The 21,845-nt window shown below is 46.7% G+C and overlaps 1 protein-coding gene across 1 annotated transcript in view; it reads right to left on the bottom strand.

The window, feature by feature from the left end:
- DHRS7C (dehydrogenase/reductase 7C) overlaps positions 1–21,845 on the bottom strand; it is a 293,773-nt gene that overhangs the window by 10,067 nt on the left and 261,861 nt on the right. The window contains exon 6 of the mRNA XM_086930545.1: positions 17,269–17,424. Within this exon, the coding sequence (XP_086786671.1) occupies positions 17,269–17,424 (156 nt within the window). The remainder of the gene's footprint in view (positions 1–17,268; positions 17,425–21,845) is intronic.

Genomic DNA, 21,845 nt, shown 5'->3' with positions numbered 1-21,845 from the left:
CAAAATATATAATTTTATTAGAACTGGGGAGAGACCAGAATGTATTCGTGAGGCCATGGCATATCAGAAAGCTGAGAAACAAGGGTCAATATTACGATTCTTGATTAATTGTTTGATAAGGGAACAAGATCGGCCAGGTGTTGTTCAAGAAGAGATGGAGGTATTGACAAAATGGAGTCAGAATATTGCAGATTGTAAACATGATAAACAGAATTGTATAGATGCCATGTCCAGAAAGATCCGTAAAGAAATAGTAGCAATACATATCCGACAGAAGACCGAAAGGACAGCCGAGTCAGACAAAAATGATTCCTCAGAGGAGGAAGAATTAGAGAGTCCAGTAGAGAATTAAGATACAATAGCGTACGTAGGTAGAGCGAAGCTTCCTAAACAGTATCCTTTAGACAGACCTTTTGACAGACCAATTCGTCTAGAAAACAAGAAACGTTTCTTTTCCCCCATTCCAGAACAATATTCTCTTGAACATGTATTTCAACATACTGATAAAATACTGAGAGAAAGAATAGGTTATAATGAACTACATACAATGCGTGAACAAGAACTAGCACGGTCCGCAGCACAGTGGGCCGATAATAACAGCGTATATAATGATGATTCAGTAGCGCAAACATTTTTTAGCCTTTCCCCAGACGAACAGCGACTAGCTGGTATGTACATGATCCAACATCTCATTACACTATATGAAAATCAGCATTATGATCCAGGTCCCTTGTATAATATATTAGACGACTTACTCTTGAAAAGATGGAGAGGCCTAGGTACCGATTTGATTAATACCATTTTAGAACAATGTCACAAATACAGAACTTTCCTGACTCCACATTTTGTTTCTGTCCCACCCCCAGTAAGACAGCCATATCACCTAGACAGACAGAATCCCTTACGAGAAGTACACCCAATCCGGAAGCCAGATGATACGCTTCAACGCGTATTCGTATACACTCCTTTGACCAAAATGGAAATATTGGAAATGAAGAAACTAGTACCTTGTCACGATAAAGATCCTGCAGGGTTCCACCGAGAATTAAAAGACATTTTATTGATGGGAGATTACACGTATTCAGACATTCTTAAAATGTTAAAAGTATTGTTGCCGGCTGGTATTTACGAAAAACTGAAAGAGAAAGAATGGGAGGTGGGAGATAAAAAGATTGTCTGGACTGAATTAGAAGACGAAGACAAGACACGTACCCCAGGTTTAGGTCTCGGGAACAAAACTAAAGCATTACCAGGATTTTTAGTACAAGTTTTGCCTAGATTACTGACAGTTAAAAAAGAGGACTGGGATGCAATCTCAGCCTGTAAGCAGAAACAAGACGAAGACACTAGTGATTTTTATTCTAGATTCGAGAAATGTTTTATTATTAATAGTGGCCTGAAAACAAGTAGCGAGTCATATCCGCATCTTTTTGTGACCAAATTAGTCGAGAATTCCTTACCCCAGGTTAAGAACCGTGTATTGAAAGTTGAAAGTACATGGCAAGCAAATACGCCTTCCCAAATGCTACAAATGTTACAGTATCACCAGAACAGAATTAGAGAGGAACACGATCATGAACAGAGACGTATAAAAGACACGAAAATGAAGGTTTTAGTAGCTCAGTCAGTTCCAGCTGATGGTCAGAAAAGGGGTACGACACAGTCCAATAATTCGACAGCTCCTGTTAAAGGGATCTGCAACTATTGTAAACAGCCAGGTCACTATATAAATGAATGTACAGTTCTGAAGCACAACATAGCTACAGGTAAAACGAAAGAAAGACCGCGTCCACCTAGACAGGACCAGGTCCAGCAACATATTCCGCAGAGTGTGCAGCCTATGCAGATTCCACAACAGACCGTAGCGGTACCACAGCCCCAACCCATTGCCGCAACACAACATGTCACACAGCAGATGTACCAGTATGCACAGTCCGATTACCCTGATTATCAGCAGTATACATGAAACAGCCTAGAGAGGGAGGTTGGCTTGCCTCTTATTGAGGTTCCTGTGGATCAAGAGGGTCCTTATGTACATAGTCAGGTATTGGGAAAGGATAGAACATTTTTGATTGACACAGGGGCAAGCAGAACTACCATTAGTCATGACGAGGTTCCAGGGGCACCCCTCTCAGGCTCACAGAATGTTTCCCTTGGATTTTCAGGAAAACCTATTGTTAATGAAGTATCGAAACCAGTTCCCCTTGCAGTTGGTCCATTGTCCCGTACTACAGATTTGTTACTTACGAAATCATGTCCAGAAAACTTGCTTGGTATTAAAACGCTGAAAGCTCTAGGAGCTGTAATTTGTTGTTCTCCGGAAGGAGTGAGGTTGTTCCTACGTGACTTTAAGGGTCATTATGTGTTGAGAGATTTTGATCTCAGGTTACAGAGTGTTCCTGCAAATTTGTGGGCACAAGGTCCAACTGATGTAGGTTGTATGCACATTACACCATACCGTGTCACACTCAAGCCAGGAGTTGTACTACCCCGAATCCGACAATACAAGCTACCACCTGATGCTGTAGTGGCTTTACTGAAAATCATTGACGTGCTCATTGCACAAGGAGTGGTTGTAGAAACCGACTCGAATGTTTGTAATTCCCCTATCATTCCGATTCTTAAACGTACTGACCCGAATGCACCTCCAGTCTATCGGTTGGTGATTGATCTTCGAGAATTAAATAAATGTATTGTTCCTCAATACCCAGTGGTCCCAGACATTTCGTCTTTACTGACAGCTATTGATTCAGAAGCAACGTTCTTTACTGTAATCGATCTCAAGAACGCCTTCTTTAGTGTCCCAATTGATCCGGAAAGCCAGTACCTTTTCGGATTCTGTTTAAATGGCCGTAGCTTCAAATTTGCACACGCCCCTCAAGGATTCACAGAAAGTCCTAGCATCTATAGCCAAGCATTGAAACGACAACTTGACAGTATTCACATGCCTACTAACACTGCCCTACTCCAGTACGTCGATGATCTATTGATCACCGCCCGAAGTGAACAAGAATGTGAACATGCATCTCTGACAGTCCTATATTTTCTGGCAGACAAGGGACACAAAGTGTCTCCTACGAAGCTGCAATTCTGTGCCCAGCAAGTGGTATACCTTGGGCACTTGCTGTCCAAGTGGGGTAGGCAGCTAACATCTGATCGTATCCAGTTAATTGCACATCTTCCACAACCCAAGACACAGAAGGAAGTACGAGCATTTATTGGACTCACTTCTTACTGCAGACAATGGATTCCTCAATACGCATATCTAGCTAAGACACTCATACAGTTGACAACACAGGAGGCAGCGTCTTCGACTGTCCTCCCTTGGACTCAGGAACATACACAAGCTTTTGACGAATTAAAGAAAGCCTTATGTCAAGCACCTGTTTTAGCAACACCATGTTACAGCAAACCTTTCACACTTTTTGTCACAGAACGCGATGGCACAGCGTTATCGGTTCTCACTCAGGTTCAGGCAGACAGACACAGAGCGTGTGCTTATTTTTCGAGTACATTAGATCCAGTAGCCCAGGCTTTGCCTGCGTGCTTAAAATCAGTTGCAGCAACGGCTCTAGCAATAAGACAAAGCGATTCCATAGTATTAGGACACCAATTGACAGTACAGGTCCCACACTCCGTGGAAGTTCTCCTAAACAGGACACAGACTCAACACTTGACTATAGCACGACTGACAGGTTATGAATTGACATTGTTTCAACCAAACATAGAGATCAGACGCTGCAATACACTAAATCCTGCTACACTTTTACCGTCAAACACAACAGACCCTACTCCACATGACTGTGTAGAAATTATTAACACAATCACGAAACCCAGACAAGACTTGACAGATGTTGCATTACCCGATCCAGACCTGACACTTTATGTGGATGGTTCATGTATGAGAACAAGCACAGGAGAGTTAGTGGCCGCAAATGCAGTGACCACTGGAACTGAAGTCATAGAAACACATCGCATTGACACCCGGTCAGCTCAAGCAGCAGAGCTCATTGCTCTGACCTAAGCCTGTATAAGAGCCAAGAACCTTAAAGTAAACATATACACAGATTCACGTTATGCATTTGGAGTCGTACACGACTTCGGTGTCCTCTGGCAAGAGAGAGGTTTCTTGACCTCTCACGGAGCCAAGATCCAGCATGGTCCCCTCATTCAAGCTCTGTTAGAAGCAATTCATTTGCCTACAGCCATAGCCATCATGAAGTGCAAAGCACATACTAAAGTCACAGACACTATTTCCCAGGGTGACGACCTGGCAGATCGAACAGCGAAACATACAGCTAAGACTCATACTCATACTACTGATATGACGAAGACTGATGTGACTTCACTGACACATTGCATGACAGTCAGGGATCCCACACAAGATGTAATAGACACACAGACACATGCTACTCCAGATGAAATCAAGAAATGGACTGAACAAGGAGGGGTCCAGACAGAACAGGGATGGATGACGAAGGGAAAGACCACATGGTTTCTCCCCGACTCTATGGTTCAAGTCATCATCAACACAGCACACAGTCCAGCACATTTAGGAGAGAAAGCCATGTTAGACAGTATACAGAATCTCTGGTTCAACAAGCATTTACGAGCAGCAGCAAAACAGAAAGCGCGTACCTGCATGATCTGTTGTCAATTCAATCCAGGAAAAGGTATTCCCGTGGAACGAGGTGGATTTCATCCTCCCGACCATCCTTTTGAAGTCCTCCAGATGGATTATATCCAGATGGACAGATGCCGAGGATTCAAGTATGTCCTCGTAGTTGTATGTGCCCTATCCAGATGGACAGAAGCATATCCAGTCCCAGGTTACACTGCCGTAACCACTGCCAAGCAGTTGGTTCATGAATTTTTCCCACGGTACGGTTTGCCCCGTGTCGTGTATTCAGATAATGGACAGCCATTCTCGTCCGAACTCATGAAGCAGGTTTCACTCTTGTTAGGCTATCAATGGAAATTCCACTGTGTTCGACATCCCGAGGCAGCTGGTCTCGTGGAGAGACACAATCAGACTCTAAAAACCCGTCTTGCTAAAATATGTGCAGAGAAAGGTGTAGATTGGATGGTAGCTTTGCCCGTTGCCCTCTTTTATATGCGAATGGTAGCTCATTCTATGACAGGGCTATCCCCGTATGAGGTGGTCTTTGGTAGGCCTCCTAATATTTGGGGGACGCCTATGCCCCGTAAAATTACAGATGTTGACAGTTCTATGCTGACAGATTACCTTGCTTCCTTGATGTCTGCCCTACTATCATGTCGTTCACAGGTCGCGGCAGCCTTCCCAGACAACACCGAGGTGAAACCACATGAACTTGTTCCTGGCGACATCGTCGTAGTCCGCAATTTTGACAGATCAAGCCCTCTGGAGCCCCGCTGGAAGGAGCCTAAAATCGTTTTGATGACTACAAGGACTGCAGTCAAAATCGAAGGAAGGAAAGGGTGGCTACATTCGAGCCACGTGAAGAAGTTTTATGGCCTTCCGCCAAAGACTGTTTCTCAGGACTGCCGCATTCCAGACACTGATACTAAACTCCCCCTGTTAGAGACAACTCCACCCCAGGAGTACAGATTGAAATTAAGGTCTAGTAAGTCAGACAGTTTAATTGTTTAAGTCCCCTCCTGGGTGAAGCGGTTAGACAGGTTCCTGACATGTATAAGATAGACCCCAATAGAGAGAGAGATAGACAGGAGATAAAGAAACGAAAATATTGTAAAAATCTCCGAAGTCATTGCATTCTAACGTTACTTATTATGTCTTTTCTGAGTCTTACGATAATCTGCATAAGTTGGATGTTACATATATTTTTTCCTATTGCACATTCTTTTTCTAATGACACTGCAGAGCACACGTTCAGTGATCTGCCCCCACATGAACTGTCTTATCGACTTGCGCTGCGCAACAATACATTCATCCGTATGTCACACCATTCTCACCAGACCAGCAATGCTACTAATTGTTGGATATGTGGCCGACTCCCTCCCTATCAGAACTACAAGGGAGCTCTGCCCCTCTTTCCTTATCCGTTTACACATAATGGTTCCTGTGGTGCCTGGTTTAGTTTAATATCCTCTTTAGACACTGAATCCAGAGTTTCCCAGGGCAATTGGATATGGGGAAACCTGAAAACAGTTATGAATAAAGCATGTTTCCCAGACGAGGAAGGTTTTCCACAAATGACAGGGACCGATCTAGAAAATGAAGTGTATGGATTAGGTAATTATACACTTAACCTCATGATTCTGAATGTTCAGTCCGAGACTAGTCCAGACTTGCCATCTATATCAGTATTACCAGTAAAAGGTGAATTATGCGTCAGAAAGAGTGGTTCAGTACATCTAGGACACAGTGATTGTACTACTGTGGTCGAATTCAGTGATAAAGGCAAGTCTACTTTCAAAGCTTCCCGACATTCCTATTTCATTTGTGGTCAGACAGCCTATATACGTTTACCTCTAGACTGGGATGGTACTTGTTTTATTGCATTCCTATTGCCACCTGTTTTTCTAGCCCCATCTGATTATCACAGGAATTCCCGCCTCACTCACGCTAGACAGAAGAGAGGTCTCCCAATTGTCGATCAGACTGAAACTACACTAGAACAATATATAGATTTCAATAAAGGATTTTTCCCATACATAGGTACTGTCTCCAATAGTAAACTAATACGCAAGTTAACCAGAACCCTTGAAGCAGTAGTGAATGAGACTACTTCTGCCCTAGGTAACTTAACAGAAGAGCAGTCTGCTATGAGACTTGTTGTTCTTCAGAACCGCCTTGTCCTTGACGTCATCCTGGCCGATAGGGGCGGAGCTTGTAGAGTCATCGGATCCAGTTGTTGTGTGTTTATTCCTAATAACGCACCATCAGTATACAAAGCTATAACCAGGCTTCATGAAATAGCTCATCAGCTACACCAGGCTCCTGGACTTGGTCCGGTTGGCTCTGGAGTGTAATATCAGCCTGGGGATGGAAACTACTGTCATTCCTAGGAATCATACTGCTCATAGTATTCAGTTGTTGTTTATGCCTACAATGTGGGCCAGCGATTTGCGGCTTGTGTGCCACAGCCTGCGTTCCACATCCAAGACCACGTTCCAGTTCCCGTATGAGAAAAAATGAGCAGATGATGTTATATGAACAGATAGATGGTCTCATGAAAATAGATATATCCTGAAGGGAACGTAGGGGACAAGGAGGGATTGAGGTAATCGAAATTTTTATGGTCAAGTATGTCCCCTAACGTGCACACCAACGTCTCCATGTACGTGCTTAAAGTACATGTAATTCCCCTCCATGACCGAATATGAAGACGCAAATGCATTTGCGTCCAACGTTAACATGTCCTCTACCAGATCCACCATGAATGGATCGATAATTCAGTTTCTAAACATGCCATGCCAACGTCTTTACATGGTACACTTTTACGCTTTCCTGGCTCTGCCGAGTTAGGCCCTGATTTCTGACTTCGAACCACTTCTGTCTCTGCCTCTGAAAGCTGCAGCCTGGAGATGCATCCCTGACCTCTGCCTTACTTCCTGCCAAGCGAAGCGGTGCCTGGCTCAGCCTTGCCTGCCTGCCAAAACAGTATTTTGCCTTCAAGTTATCGGTTCAGCCTCCTCGAAAACACATTCCAGTCTAGTGATATAGGTAAACATATTCCCGGCTGCAGAGCAAAGGGCCAAGCCTTCCTGTCTCCTTCATGTAATTAATTGCTCCTGTTACCATGGTAGGCCCATGGCCCCACGCATTACACTTAGACACATATGCATTCAGTATAGAATAGCCTTTGCCCGAGAGACCTTTTACTTCAGATATAATATCCTCCAAACACGAGATATCAGATATGTTATAGGAACAGGTCGATCTGACATGCCAGACTTCTGTCTCCTCTACTAGTGCTAAAGTCAAGCCCCCAGCTCTCCCTAGTTTCACGTAAATCACACGTCATACTAATTGCGCGCGCACCCAGGTCAAAGGTTTCTGCTGACCCTGCAGAATCCTCTATGCATCCACCCACTTATGACACTTTCTGTGACGTTTCCAGCACACGCCTCTGTGCACACCCTTGTACACGTGTTCTTATCTTATTCTTTTCACTTGTCACGCCTACTGTATCCATCACCATTGTAAGTTTTACTATATATATTGTGTACTGTTAATAAAACGTTGGCATCTTTGCCATCATTGCATATCCCCTCCTGAACCCTTGTATGGATGGATCTGATTTCCATGGCTCGAGCCATTTTTATTAAAGCCCGTATGACTCACATACCACGGACTCTGCCTCTCATTTGATTGAGCTATTCTTTTACCTGTCATTAATTATACGGAAAAATTGCACGGTCAATTTATTTACCACAATCCCCCCTCCTCAACTCAATCAAAAGTGGCTCCCCTCTTGATCCTGTCCCTATTAACACCTTGAAGCTCTTCATGCCTATCATGGAGTCTCCAGTTATCAACCTGAGCAACACCTCGATCGAAACAGGCACAGTCCCTTTGGACTGGAAAATGGCCAAGTTCAAACCGCTGATAAAAAAATCCAATCTTGAACCCGGAGACCTATCCAACTACCGTCCCATCTCCCTTCTCCTGGGCATTAGTAAACTGGCAGAAAAATTCATAAACCAGCACCTGTCCTCATTCCTGGAAGCCTCCAATCTACTCCATCCTTCTCAAACAGGCTTTCGCCCGGGTCAAGGGATAGAGACGGCACTTCTCAAGGTGGTCGAGGAGTATAGGAGGATCCTGGACACAGGTGGCAATGTGGCCATCATCCTCCTAGACCTTAGCACCGCTTTCTATATGGTAAGCCACCGAATCCTTTTAGCCCACCTTAACGAAATCAGAGTCTCGGGAAAGGCTCTTTCCTGGCTCGAATCCTTCCTCTGCGACAGGTATTTCAAAGTATTTGAAGGAGACTGCCACTCTTCACCACTTCCCCTGCCGTGTGGGGTCCCACAGGGTTCCTCCCTTAGCCCCACACTTTTTAATGTGTACATGTCCCCCCTGGCTAAGATAGTGGCCCCTTACGGAATTGAACTGATCAGCTGCGCTGATGATACTCAGCTCGTGGTCTCTCTTAATCAGGCTGATTTGTCTCACCCGAGTCTGAGCAACTGTCTCGAAGAGGTATCAAAATGGATGGGCTTATCCCAGTTAAAACTTAATAATCAAAAAAACGAATTGATGTTACTGGGCAGGAAGGCATCATTCAACTCCCCTACGCTATGGCTCCCCTCTATGGGTGCTAGCCCGACCCCAAAATACGTGATCAAGAGCCTTGGCTTCTGGCTTGATGACAATCTCACATTTAAAGTACAAGCCAGAAAAACCGCGGCCACCTGCTTTGGCTTACTTAAATCCATACGAAAAATCCTCCCTCAACTTCCTGATAGAGCCAAAAAAATCAGGGTCCAAGCCATGTTCCTGTCGAGACTGGATTATGGTAACGCACTCTATCTGGGAGCCCCGATTTCTGTAACTTAGAAACTACAGGTGGTGCAGAACTCTGCCGCTAGATTGCTGACGAGCACCAACCATCGCTCCTCAGCTAAGCCAGCGCTGAGATCACTCCACTGGTTACCCATAAAAGAACGGGTACATTTCAAAGCCCTCTGCATTGCCCATAAAAACCTCCAGGGCAAAGGCCCCCCCATCCTGGCCAACTTGATTAAAACTCATAAAGCCTCCAGAAACCTTCGTTCGAATGACCAGAACTTTGCACAATTCAGCAGAATCAATAAGGCTTGTACGGGGGGGTCGTCTATTCTCTTACAACACCGCAAGGTTGTGGAATTCTCTGCCCCCCCCCCTCTTCGACAGGAGCACAACCATCTTTCTTTCCGTAAGAAAATAAAAACCTGGGGCCTTATTTATGAAGGCCTTGCGCCACCGGTGCGTCACTTTTTCCCATGTTAAAAGTGACGCACCGGCGGCGCAAGGCCTTCATAAATAAGGCCCCTGGCTTTTTCCTACAAACTAACTTCCACTTCTTACCTTTCCGTTTGTAGCTGCAAGCCCTGGGATGCCTCCGGGTAGCCATGCGCTATAAAAAAATTATTTTCATTTCATTTAATTTCTTTTCATAATGAAAATCTCAAAATTAGATTTTTGTAAAGAAAAACAAGTAATGCGCCCCTCACCATGGGAGGCTCCTCCCATGGCAAGGGAAGAACTAAAATGTTTCACTGTTCCTTACCACCAGGTTTTATCTGGCTGTAAGAAACAGGAAAAAATTACCACATGTCCACCCATCTCAATTTGGTGGGGGCACATGTAGTTATAGGGGGGAAATTATGAAGGTATGGTCTATGCTGTGATTAACCTGAAGGCCCACCTGAATCTAAATGTGGCGGTTGGACTGTATTGTTGGCAGTGAGGCTGTATAAGTGAGTGAGGTATCTCAGTGAATGTATGGGTGAGTGACTGGTTGTATGAATGTGTGTCTCTGTCAGTTAATGTCTAAGTGGGTGTATGAGTCTGTTAATGGGTACGTGAATGGCTATATGGTTGGCTGATACGTCTATGGTTGTCTGGATATCTGTGTTTTTGGGTGAGGAGGTGTGTGACTGCCTATATGGATAAGTAAATGGGTGAGTCAGTGGCTGTATGGGGCAATGTTGCATGTGTGAAACGTTGTATGGGTGAGTGAGTGTCTGTATGGCTGTGTCGGTAATTGAGTGCATGTGTCAGTACTGGCGAGTAACTGAGTTTATGAAAGGCAGTATACATGAGTGGCGGGATATATGAGTGACTATATGCATGAGTGAGTTAATGTAAGAGTGGATATATAGATGAGTGAATGCTTCTGTCAGTGACTATAGCTGAGTGAGTATGTGTTACTATTTGTATGATTAAGTAAGTGGGTGGGTGTGTAACTGTTAGGGTGAGTAATTGACTGTATTATTTAATGTATGGGTGAGTGTCTGGTTGTGTGAGTAGTTTATTGAGTGAGTCACTCATTGTGTGAGCACCTGTACGGCTATATGAGTGAATATGTCAATGGCTGTATTAGTGAGTGAGTGGATCTATGAGTGACAGTATGGGTGAGCGAGTGGATGTGTGTATAGATCAATGAGCCAGTGAGCGGGTTTGTAAGTACTTGCATGGCTCTGTGAATGGGTTTGTGAATGGTTGTGTGGGAGTGGCAGTAGCAATGGGTGTATACAAGGTTCTATAGGGGTGTGGGTGGGAGGTCTAGAGATTCTGTGGATGATGGCATTGCTAATGTCATCAGTGATGTCATTTGAGATGTACTCAATGATTTCATCAGTGATGTCATTGACCATGTAATGAGTGATGTAATATGTGAGGTCATAAGCAGTGCATTGTGGGGGCGCGAGTTATAATAGCTGAATATCTGTACAAGGGAAATGTCAGCCTAACTATGAATTCCCTGTAACCTTTAGCTTTTTCCGTTATTTTCCAAAGTTTTTTTTTTTTATTTTTTTTTATTTTTTGGAAAACCTTTATTAGACATCATAGTCAAACAAATACGGGCCTACAACCCACCGGCCGGCCTCGAAATCGTTTAAAGCACATCAGCAAGCAATTGGGCAACTCAGCAGCATATCGAGCAGAACACGATTAATCCAAGTTACACTGTAATTAGGTGCGCCGCCGAGAGGTAGGAGAAGTGAAGGTTTAATTTTAAACATTTTTGTAAAAGGTCCAGAGTAATAGGAGCCAAGAAGGATCAGAGTCCAAACAATCCGTACCAGGACCGAAATGGGCATCAATATGCAGGAGCATCAGCGAGCGTTATCTATTAAACAAGAGGCTGGTGGCGAATAAAACAGGAGAGAAAGCGATCAAACATCATATGCACCCCAGCCACTACCCACATCGTGCCAATCCACCCCTTGACCCAGGGAAATAAGAAGAAGAAAGAGTAGAAGAAGAAGAAGAAAAATAAGGCCCATAGTAACCGAACGATCGAAGAAAAAATACCCCCCCAACCTACACGCATGCGAAGGCTACGGCCTACCCCCCCCTAAGCAGTGTGTCTGTCGCCCCAAGAATACCCGAAATTCAGAAGCAAGAGAAAGAAGGAAAAGAAATCACATAAGACCGGAGGAGGGCCAAATAAATGTTCAAAACAAACAGCATTGTTACCCTCGGCTACCCATCCCCGGACCCCGACCCAGTACCTGACCAACATTTAACTCCCAAAATGTCCATTACTGTCCCAGCAAAGCAAACAACCGGATACAGCCGAAAGAGAGAAACATCCTCATCCTTGTCCCCTTCGATCCAGCATGTCGACGGAGTCCAGATCTAGAACAGCCATCGTTGATGGAGAAGGCGAAGGTGAGGTCCACTGCAGCGCACGGTGCCAGCCACCAAAATCACTCCGCCACAGAGCCAGACGGTGAATGCCCATCCAGAAAGGGGCAACGCACAACCGCAATGCTTGAAGGGCAGCCGACAAAAACAGCATTTGCAACTTCAGGATGGACCGGTGGGACCCGCGAGGAAGCCCCGAAGCAGTCGTGAGGCAAGGCGCCCAGACACAAGTCCCCAGTGTCCGCCAAGGACCAAGATCTCCACACATCCCTGCAACAGAACTGGGTAGCTCGGCAGCAACGACATCACTCTCATCCAGCCCCATCAAGTCCGTCTGAGCAGGGTGGCAGTCACAGACAAGCACAGGATGTGGCGAGGTGTACAGCACAGGGGGTTCGACATGTCCATCCGAGGGCTCTGCATTAACAGAGAAATCCGGTTGGCATTGCAGGTCCAGGACCATGTCAAGCACAGCTACACGGAGGTCTGTCAGGGCATGCATAACATCAGCAAGGCTGAGAGATGCCGCAGGATGAGAGGGAGCTGCCGTCCCATACACCCCGGGCGCAGGATCACGTCGTAACCCTCGAGACTGGTCGCCTTCGGCCATCGCTTCAGCCGCCCACCAGTAGCTGGTCCCCAAATTTTGCCACTCTGGGAAACACAGTAGCGAGACGGTACCCTTCGCTCGGCCCCCGGCGTCAGTACAGCACAATCCGCTGGGAGCACGCCAAATGGCCGCCGAGCGCCCAGATCAAAATGGCTCCCGGTGCAGCTCTGGGGAACAAGAAGATGTCCGGAGCCGTCCACTGGCCGAGGAGAGGGTGAAGACTATTGTCCACGGTGATAGAACGAGTCTAGGCGCGAAGGCGTGCAAGACAGGGCTGCACGCTGCAGCAGGGAGAGCAATGCGGTGATAGATCTCCGTCAGCCGACCCCGTCCCGCTACAATGTCGGCCGTGGTTACAACTTGGGACGGCAGCCTCCGGAGAACAAAGACCCGGCCTCAGCACTGCAACACTGTAGCAGAGACCGGGACACCTCGCCGTCTCTGCTACCAGGATCGCGCCGGGCAGCACACCGCTGGACACAGGAGCGCCTCACGGATCCAGGACGCCGACAAGTGGGCAGGATAACGTGCAGGATGATCGGCGTTTCGGGAGATGAACGAGAGGGTCGGCGGAGCCGAGGGATCAGGCGGCCATCATGGTCGCGGGCTAGGCTCCTCCCCGCCAAAGTTTTTTAAATGCTCATTTCTAACATTAACATCCCTGATACCTGTGTTTATTTCAGTGAATTTCTAAGATTTTTAAATGTTAATTTCTAGCTATACCATCCCTGAAACCTGTGTTTTTTACAGTGAATTTCTAAGGTTTTGTACATGCTAATTTCTAACTATAACATCCCCGAAACCTGTGGTGTTTTCAGTGAATTTCAATGCTTTTTTAACTGGCAGTCATGTTTGCAGAGTGGAAGAGAAAGAGGGCTAGTGGAGTGAATTGGAGTGGAGTGAATTGGACTGGTGTGGGGTGGAATGGAGTGAAATAGATTGGATTGAAGTGAGGTGGAGCGGACTGAAGCAAGGTGGATTGGATTGGGGCGAGGTGGATCAGATTGACGTAAGGTGTATTGGAGTGGGGCCGATTGGAGTGGGACAGATTGTTTTGGATTGGAGTGTGGCAGATTAGATTGGTTTGGAGTGGAGTGGGACTGACTGGAGAGGGCATATTGGAGAGGGCAGATTTTTGGATTGAAATAGGGCTGATTAGAGTGGTGCACATTGTTTTGGACTCAAGTGGGGTATATTGGAGTAGGGCACATTGTTTTGGATTGGAGTGGGGCAGACTGGAGTGTGAACAATTCAAGCGTGGCAGATTGGTGTGGGATGGATTGGAGTGTGGCAGATTGTTTTTGATTGGAGTGGAGCAGAATTGAGTGGGCAGATTGTTTTAGATTGGAGTGGGGCAAATTGGAGTGGGGTGGATAAAAGTGGTGCAGATTGGAGGGGCGGATTGTTTTGGATTGGAGTGGGGCGGATTGGAGTGGAGTGGGTTGGGAGGATTGTAGTGTGGTGGATTGGAGTGGATTGGATTGGGGTGAGTGGTTTGCATTGGAGTGAGGTGGATTGGATTGGTATGGGTTCCTATTCTTCAAGAGTTGCATTGGTTACCAATTGGAAAAAGAATACAATTTAAAGCTCTCTGCTTCAAGTTTAAATCTAATGCAGGACTTGGCCTGAAACACTTACAAGATCTGTTTTCCCCTCATCTATCCTCCAGGAAATTAAGACCTGCCAGTCAGGACCTATATTGTGTGCCCAGAATCCACCAGGCTCGATCCGGTGGACGTTTTTTGCTTATCTAGGGTCGAAACTGTGGAACGATCTGCCTCAGTATATAAGAATCTACACTTCTTTAATGCAATTTTTGCCAACTTTTAAAAACATGGCTCTTCTAATTATGGTGTCTTCAGGATCTCCTTGCTGATGCTTAGTGCTGGCAAACCGGATAGATAGCCATGCGCTCTACAAATGGCAATTAATAATAATAATAATTGGATTGGTCGAGGGTGGATTGGATTGAGTGTGGTCAATTGGTTTGGGGGTGAGGTGGGGTGGATTGGGGTGTACTGGACGATTGTGTTAAAGCATTATTTCAGAAATTACACATAAGAAAGAAACAATGTTGCATTGCAATAAAATTATCCTCATGTTTTTAGAACAGCATCAAAGAGCAAAAACAAAAGAAAACATGAGTGCAAAATGAGAAAAGAAGCCTTCCCAAAATACAAAAAAGTTGACTATTGAAAATAAATCTTTGCAATTTTGTCCTGCTGGGCATGTTTTTGCCAGTCACGTGCCTCCTGTTTGCAGGGCACTAAAAGTTAAACAGAACAAAATAGTACCTCAATCAAGCCGGGAGCAGCAAATGGGCACTGATTAAGTTTAATCGATCAGTGCTTGGTCCCTGCTCCACAGAGAGGTACGGAAATTAGGTTAGGCCTGCCTTGACAAATTATAAAATTGTAAAGAAGAGTGCCACACAAGCCAACAAATGGAAAACAACAGGCGGGCTCCAAGCCCTTTTTTTATTAACAACAGTGTCTTGCAAGCGAGATGCATGCGCTAGCACACCGTCTCGCCGGCTTGACCCTAAAAACAGGGAATGAGTCTTGACTGCTGCCGCAGCCAAGGCCTCGTACAATTTTCCCTAAATGGAACTACCAGCAGTGAAAAGACAATTCTAGTTCTCCCTCACCAGGTCACGATTTTCGCGATCAACACCATTGACAGGCCGTCACTATGGAAGCTGTGTGTAAAACCAAGGGTTGCACAACTGTAGTCATAATACTACAAATAGGTATGTTTCCACTGAAGCATTTATTTCCCTTTGAAAATTGTACCTCAAAAATAAATAAATTAGCTTTGGGTGTACATAATGTGCACAAGCACAACATGAGCGATGTTGTATTAAGGTGAGAGGAGGGGGTGGAAGGAGAACGTTACCAACCTGAACACCATGCGAGTGCACAGCCCAAAAACACAAATTAGTGAAGTACACAATCTTTTTACAAAAAGCAGCAAATAATGTGTCCCTTTTCTCTCTTCGTAAAAAAGTCATAATTTTAAGCAGGCTAGATTTCGGTGCTGTACCAAATGGATTTTCCCTAGCTTTTCATTTATGTATTTATTCTACTTTACCAAACATAGGATGCTTGTGGGTAATGTATCCATTCACTTTTCAATAACCATTTACATGCATAATTCGATTTGCTCGTCATTCATTTGATGTTTTATCGTTTGTGCCTTGACGCCTTTTTGTAATAGCCATTGCAATTGTATTATAATTAGACAATTTACAAATCCTTCCTTCATCTTCATTAAACCATTTGAACAAATATGAATATTTTGTACCATGCTGCTCTGTCTGAAAGAGGGCACTACGTCAAATAGTACTGGCTGCGAATAAAAGCAAAACAGGCAAACGAGAGGGGAAGCTTTAAGGCTAATCCCACTACATTGTAAATCACTACGGCGAGCATCCATCCTAACTCTCACACTTGTCCTTGTCCTTGTGATTTGGGCTGGTTTCAGGCAGCAGACAAATCGAAGAGCTATTAAAACCACATACACGGCATTAAGCGAGGACTTCAGTAACTCCAGGTTGTTGACTCAATGCTGCATTACTATTAATGAATTCAGGAGGTGTGTATTATGCCTGAATTATAGACTCCTTGACTTATATCTGTGCACAGACTTCTGTTAGTAATGGCACAGTATCTTTCTCTCCATTGACGTCACGTAGTTCCCTCCAGTCTTTTGTTCGCAGTAACTAGGCAGGCTATAGTCACTGCGAAATGCGTAATACAAACCCAACACATTTATAGCATTGTCACAGAAGTCAAAATAGTAAATACAGACCTAAATGATGGTTCAAATTTTTTTGAATCAATGTGTTTTCCATTGTTGCACTATATTTGAAGCCAGGTGAAACAAGCAATATTGAAAGGCAGAATCAATAAGACAATTCCACTATGAAAATGTGACCACCTGTGTGTATTTGAGCGAGAACAACATTCCCTAAATACTAATCAAAACAGCAAAATGCTTTAGAAGACTTCACACTGCTATTGTGCTATTTCCAAGCACTATAAACCAGATTTACATTTGCCCAATGTAATAGTACTCAATATAACAACTTCATAAGAATGGAAGGCTGAACTGGCTTTTTAATCATTCATACTGTTGTGAGTTTAAGATCATGATATTTAATTGTCACTTATATTTTTTTATAATCACCCATTAAGTTGCACTATATTTGCCATGTACCTGCTGTCAAATTTGTTCTTTCCATTTGTATGTTAATTTAATTTTGTTTATAGAAGAGTAACACTGTAGGGATTCAATGGAAACATTAGAAAAAAAGTCACTTGACGAATGTATAATGTGAAATTCTTACATTTCCAGATAGAGGCTTCCCAGTTTCCTGGCTCATGCTGAACATGATATGACCGGATGAAGGTCGGACTCACAGTGCTAACCGAAACATCAAACTCTTCCACTTCAGCTCTGAGACAGTCAAAAAATCCCTGTGCGGCATGCTTTGATGCAGCATCTGAAAGTAGACAGAAAAAAGAAGCCTCACTCTATATGAACTGAATTTTCTAACAGTTGCTAACTCAAAGGTATATACTTTCAAAGTCAGAAGGATTTTATGAGAATACATTTAACCTGTGAAATTTGATTTACAGACACATTTTTGCACTAGATGCATTTGTCCACTGAGCAAACGTATCCAACAATACACCTATTAATACATGTTCAGCTGGCCTTCCTCTTTCCAGATTTCTCTCCCTTTCTACTTCTATCCCTTAATGTGAACATTGTAATATTCCCCTGATCAAATATAGTATAAGCTCTGTCATTACTAATTGTACCTTTTACATGCCCTTTACCCTTGTATGTTCCCTTCTACTTCTTCATTGCATTGATCATCTGGTAAATGTGACATTCACTTTCCCAATGGTCCAACTGAAACATATAAGTTCACTTCTATGTCCTAAGCATGCTATGTGGACACCTGGTTCATTGCATATAACCATCTTTCTTCTCTTTAGGTATGAGAAAGAACAGTGTGGATTTAATAAAGAGCATCAATGATTCAAGTGCAACATAGTGTGGTAGCACAGAATAGCTAGGAGTCAAGGAACATAGCACTTAAAGGAGGAAAACAGGAATATGTTATCGGAGAAGATATCTAAGGAAGGCCTTCAAGGAATACATTGGATGGAGGATGGATTAGATGGCGGCCGCACAGACGGCCGAGTGAGCTCCTCTCCCCGCTCTCCACCGCTGACCCAATCGATTGAACAATGAAGGAGGCTGCAGTGTGAGCGGTTTGTCCGAGAAAAGTAAAACTGACATACCTACCCTGATGAGCTGGCTCCTGTGGTTCTCGCTGTGGCGTGCTCCTCTCCCTTGTCATCTGGCGTCCTGGTCCCGTATGAATACCGTACTCGCAACAGCATTGGCTCAGCCTGCGTGGTGTCTCACTACAGTCATACCGCCTAAGGGTTCTACCAGCAGGGGCCACGGTACAACAATGCCGGCTTCGGGAGCCATGGGGAAGACCTCCGTTACTGTTGCTGGCTTTGATGATCGGGAAGCTGACATTCTACAGCTGGTAAGTGTGGATTTGGCTAGCAAGTGCAGTACTGCTGTTTGTAATAATCAAACTGCACCTGCATTGTTTAAAGTGCAGTCCTCTAAAACTAAGATATCGTTTAGTGCTCCTGCTGCGACAAGGGGGACTGGCTCTGCAAAATCTTCACCTTCTACTATGGTACTGACAGTTTGAAAGAACGGGGTTCTCCTGCTCCCTCCACTTCTGTGCCTCTAATAGTAGGTGAGTCAGTGCCTCGGGACACAGAGCTTGTTGCCTCCATTTTTGAGAAACCTGTTCAAGAACTATCTGAGAGCGGTGCAACTGACTCCGGTGTGGCTCAGCAAACCAGCTGCATGTTGGGTAATGGAGTCTCTTCGGCAAACAAACAGAATTCAAGAGGCGCCGGACTAGGTGAAACTGCACTATCGGCTGACCATATTGATCAATTGCACGACTTAGAGCGTAATAGAGAGGACGACCCAGCAGATACATTTTTCGCTTTATCAGATGTGACTAACTCCTCAGAAGAAGATGTCCAGGACAAGGACTGGGCCAGTGAGGATAGCGACACCAGCAGTTTTCACTGGGATTGTGAAGGTGATCAATTTTTTGTGAGGGCAGAGACAGTTAAAAAAGCTAATGCAATCTCTGCGTGCCCTATTCAGAACGGGGTGACTACGGGAGGTATGTCCTGGGATTATTCATATTCATCAGGCTTGGTGGATAAAGGTGACATTGTGGGCAGTGCATTGTCAGGCAGTGATGGCGCAGCTCTTCCCTCTCCTGAAGAAATCACGCTCTCCACCATCTATCAGGTCGTGATGGCGCATAGAGAGGAGGCGAGGGTTGAATGTTCCCGGACGCATTGGGCCTGTAGGAAGCTGCAAAACTCCATCCGCAGTATTGCAAAGACTTGCAAAGACTTTTCCTCTAGAATTACAGAGGCAGAAACAAGGTTCTTCCAACTTGAGGACCTGACCTGACTCTGGTCGGTGACGGTCGCTCCACCCGCCGCGCGGCTCTCCTCGAGTGTGCCAGGTCCCCCTGCCTGCCTGTTCCTGCTCGCTAGCAGTGCTTGTTGCTCTTGTTCCTGCCCTGGTTCGATTTTCGCTGTCTTCTCGCCCTGCCGCTGCTCCCCTGCGGCCCGCCCCCCCTTTTGCCTTCTGTACCTGTTCCCCTCCCCGCGCCACCCCGCTCCCGCCTCCCAGCTGCTCCTCCCTCCCTCTGGATATTTAAGGACTGATAGCGCGACGGGGAGCTGTGACCTGACCTGACTCTGGTCGGTGACGGTCGCTCCACCCACCGCGCAGCTCTCCTCGAGTGTGCCCGATCACCCTGGCTGCCTGTTCCTGCTCGCTAGCAATGCTTGTTGCTCTTGTTCCTGCCCCGGTTCGATTTTCTCCGTCTTCTCGCCCTGCCGTTGCTCCCCTGCGGCCCCGCCCCCCCTTTTGCCTTCTGTACCTGTTCCCCTCCCCGCGCCACCCCACTCCCGCCTCCCAGCTGCTCCTCCCTCCCACTCTGCCCCTCTCACTACGCCATTTATGGCGGAGTCCGTATTCATGCGCAGCGTGCCCGCGCAGCGGGCGCGCCCTCTGCGTGCCGAAGGCGCGCCAAAGGCAAGCCCGTCCGCGCCTGGACCGCGCCCAGCGCCAGGACCCCTGGCCCCCGCCGATGCACGACCACCCGACGGACCTACGACGCCGCCACCCTCAACGCACTCAATGCCGGCCGAAACCCTGCCTGCTACCGAGCCACCCCGAGACGCACCCACGGACCCTACGCCTGCCAAGCCTGCCGATTTACCTGCCTCCGGACCTGCACCGCCCCCACCAAGGCGAGCACCAGCAGCAACCACCTGAAGTGCATCCTGCTCAACACCCGCTCCGTCCACAGGCACGCCGTGGAAATCTGGGACCTGCTTGACGCGACAGCACCGGACGTCGCCTTCCTCACCGAAACCTGGATGAACGCCTCCTCAGCGCCCGACATCGCCATAGCCATCCCGGACAGATACAAGATCACCCGGAAGGACCGCGTCAACCAGACGGGAGGAGGCATCGCCATCGCGCACAAGAACACCATCCGCATCTCGACTAACTCCGACCAAACCTTCACCGCTGCCGAACACCTGCACTTCCAGATACACACTGACCCCAAGACCACCCTCCGGGGCACCCTCATCTACAGACCCCGGGACCACGCACACAATTCAGCGAAGACATTGCAGACTTCATCAGCCCGCACGCCCTGCCCTCCGCCGACTACATCCTCCTAGGGGACCTCAACTTCCACCTGGAGAACAACAATGACAGAAACACCACCGCCCTGCTGGACAACCTCGCCAACCTCGGACTCAAGCAACTGGTGAACACCCCCACCCACTACGCCGGCCACATGCTTGACCCCGTCTTCTCATCCAGCAAGCACATCTCCTTCAGCCACGCCACCGGACTCCACTGGACCGACCACAGCTGCGTCCACTTCAGCTTCAGAAGAACTACGACCTACCACCACCCGCAACAGGTTCCCCGCCGAAGCTGGAGCAAGATTACCGCCGAGCAACTCACCGCCTCCCTCAGCCAGGACACTCCCACCAGCACAACGGACCCCAACGAAGCAGCCAGCAACCTCACCAAGTGGCTGAACGCCTGCACCGATGACCTCGCACCACTAAAGAACCCTCCCAGCAGACCCGGCAGCAAGAAAATCCCCTGGTTCACCGACGAACTCAAGGAATCCAAGACGAACTGCCGCACCCTCGAGAAAGCCTGGTGGCTCGACCAGACCACAGATAACAGGACTACCCTCAAGCATGCCACCCGCAAACACCATCAACTGATCCGCGCCACCAAGAAGTCGGCACTCAAAGAACGACTGGACAACAACACCCACGACAGTAAGGAACTCTTCAGCATCGTCAAAGAGTTCTACAACCCCAGCGCCGGAAAAAACGACATCACTCCCTCGCAAGACCTCTGCCACTCACTCGCCACGTTCTTCCACCGCCAGATCGCTGACATACACAACAGCTTCGACGCGCAGACCACGCACCCTACCTCTGAACCATCGCCCGCCACCACCACCCTCTGCAACTGGACCCCGATCAGCACCGAAGACACCACCCGCACGATGAAGTCCATCCACTCCGGATCACCAACCGACCCCTGCCCACACCACGTCTTCAACACAGCCGACGCCATCATCGCACCCCATCTCCGGGACATCATAAACTCCTCCTTCCACACCGCCACCTTCCCAGAGAGCTGGACGCACGCCGAGCTTACCGCCCTCCTGAAGAAATCAACGGCGGACCCCACCGACCTCAAAAACTACCGTCCCATCTCGCTCCTTCCTTTTCCGGCCAAAGTCAT

Source organism: Lissotriton vulgaris, chromosome 7 (genome assembly GCF_964263255.1).
Source record: "Lissotriton vulgaris chromosome 7, aLisVul1.2, whole genome shotgun sequence".
Classification (NCBI taxonomy): Eukaryota; Metazoa; Chordata; class Amphibia; order Caudata; family Salamandridae; genus Lissotriton; species Lissotriton vulgaris.
Note: the sequence above shows the minus strand (reverse complement) of the source record. Positions and strands in the feature narration are given on the sequence as shown.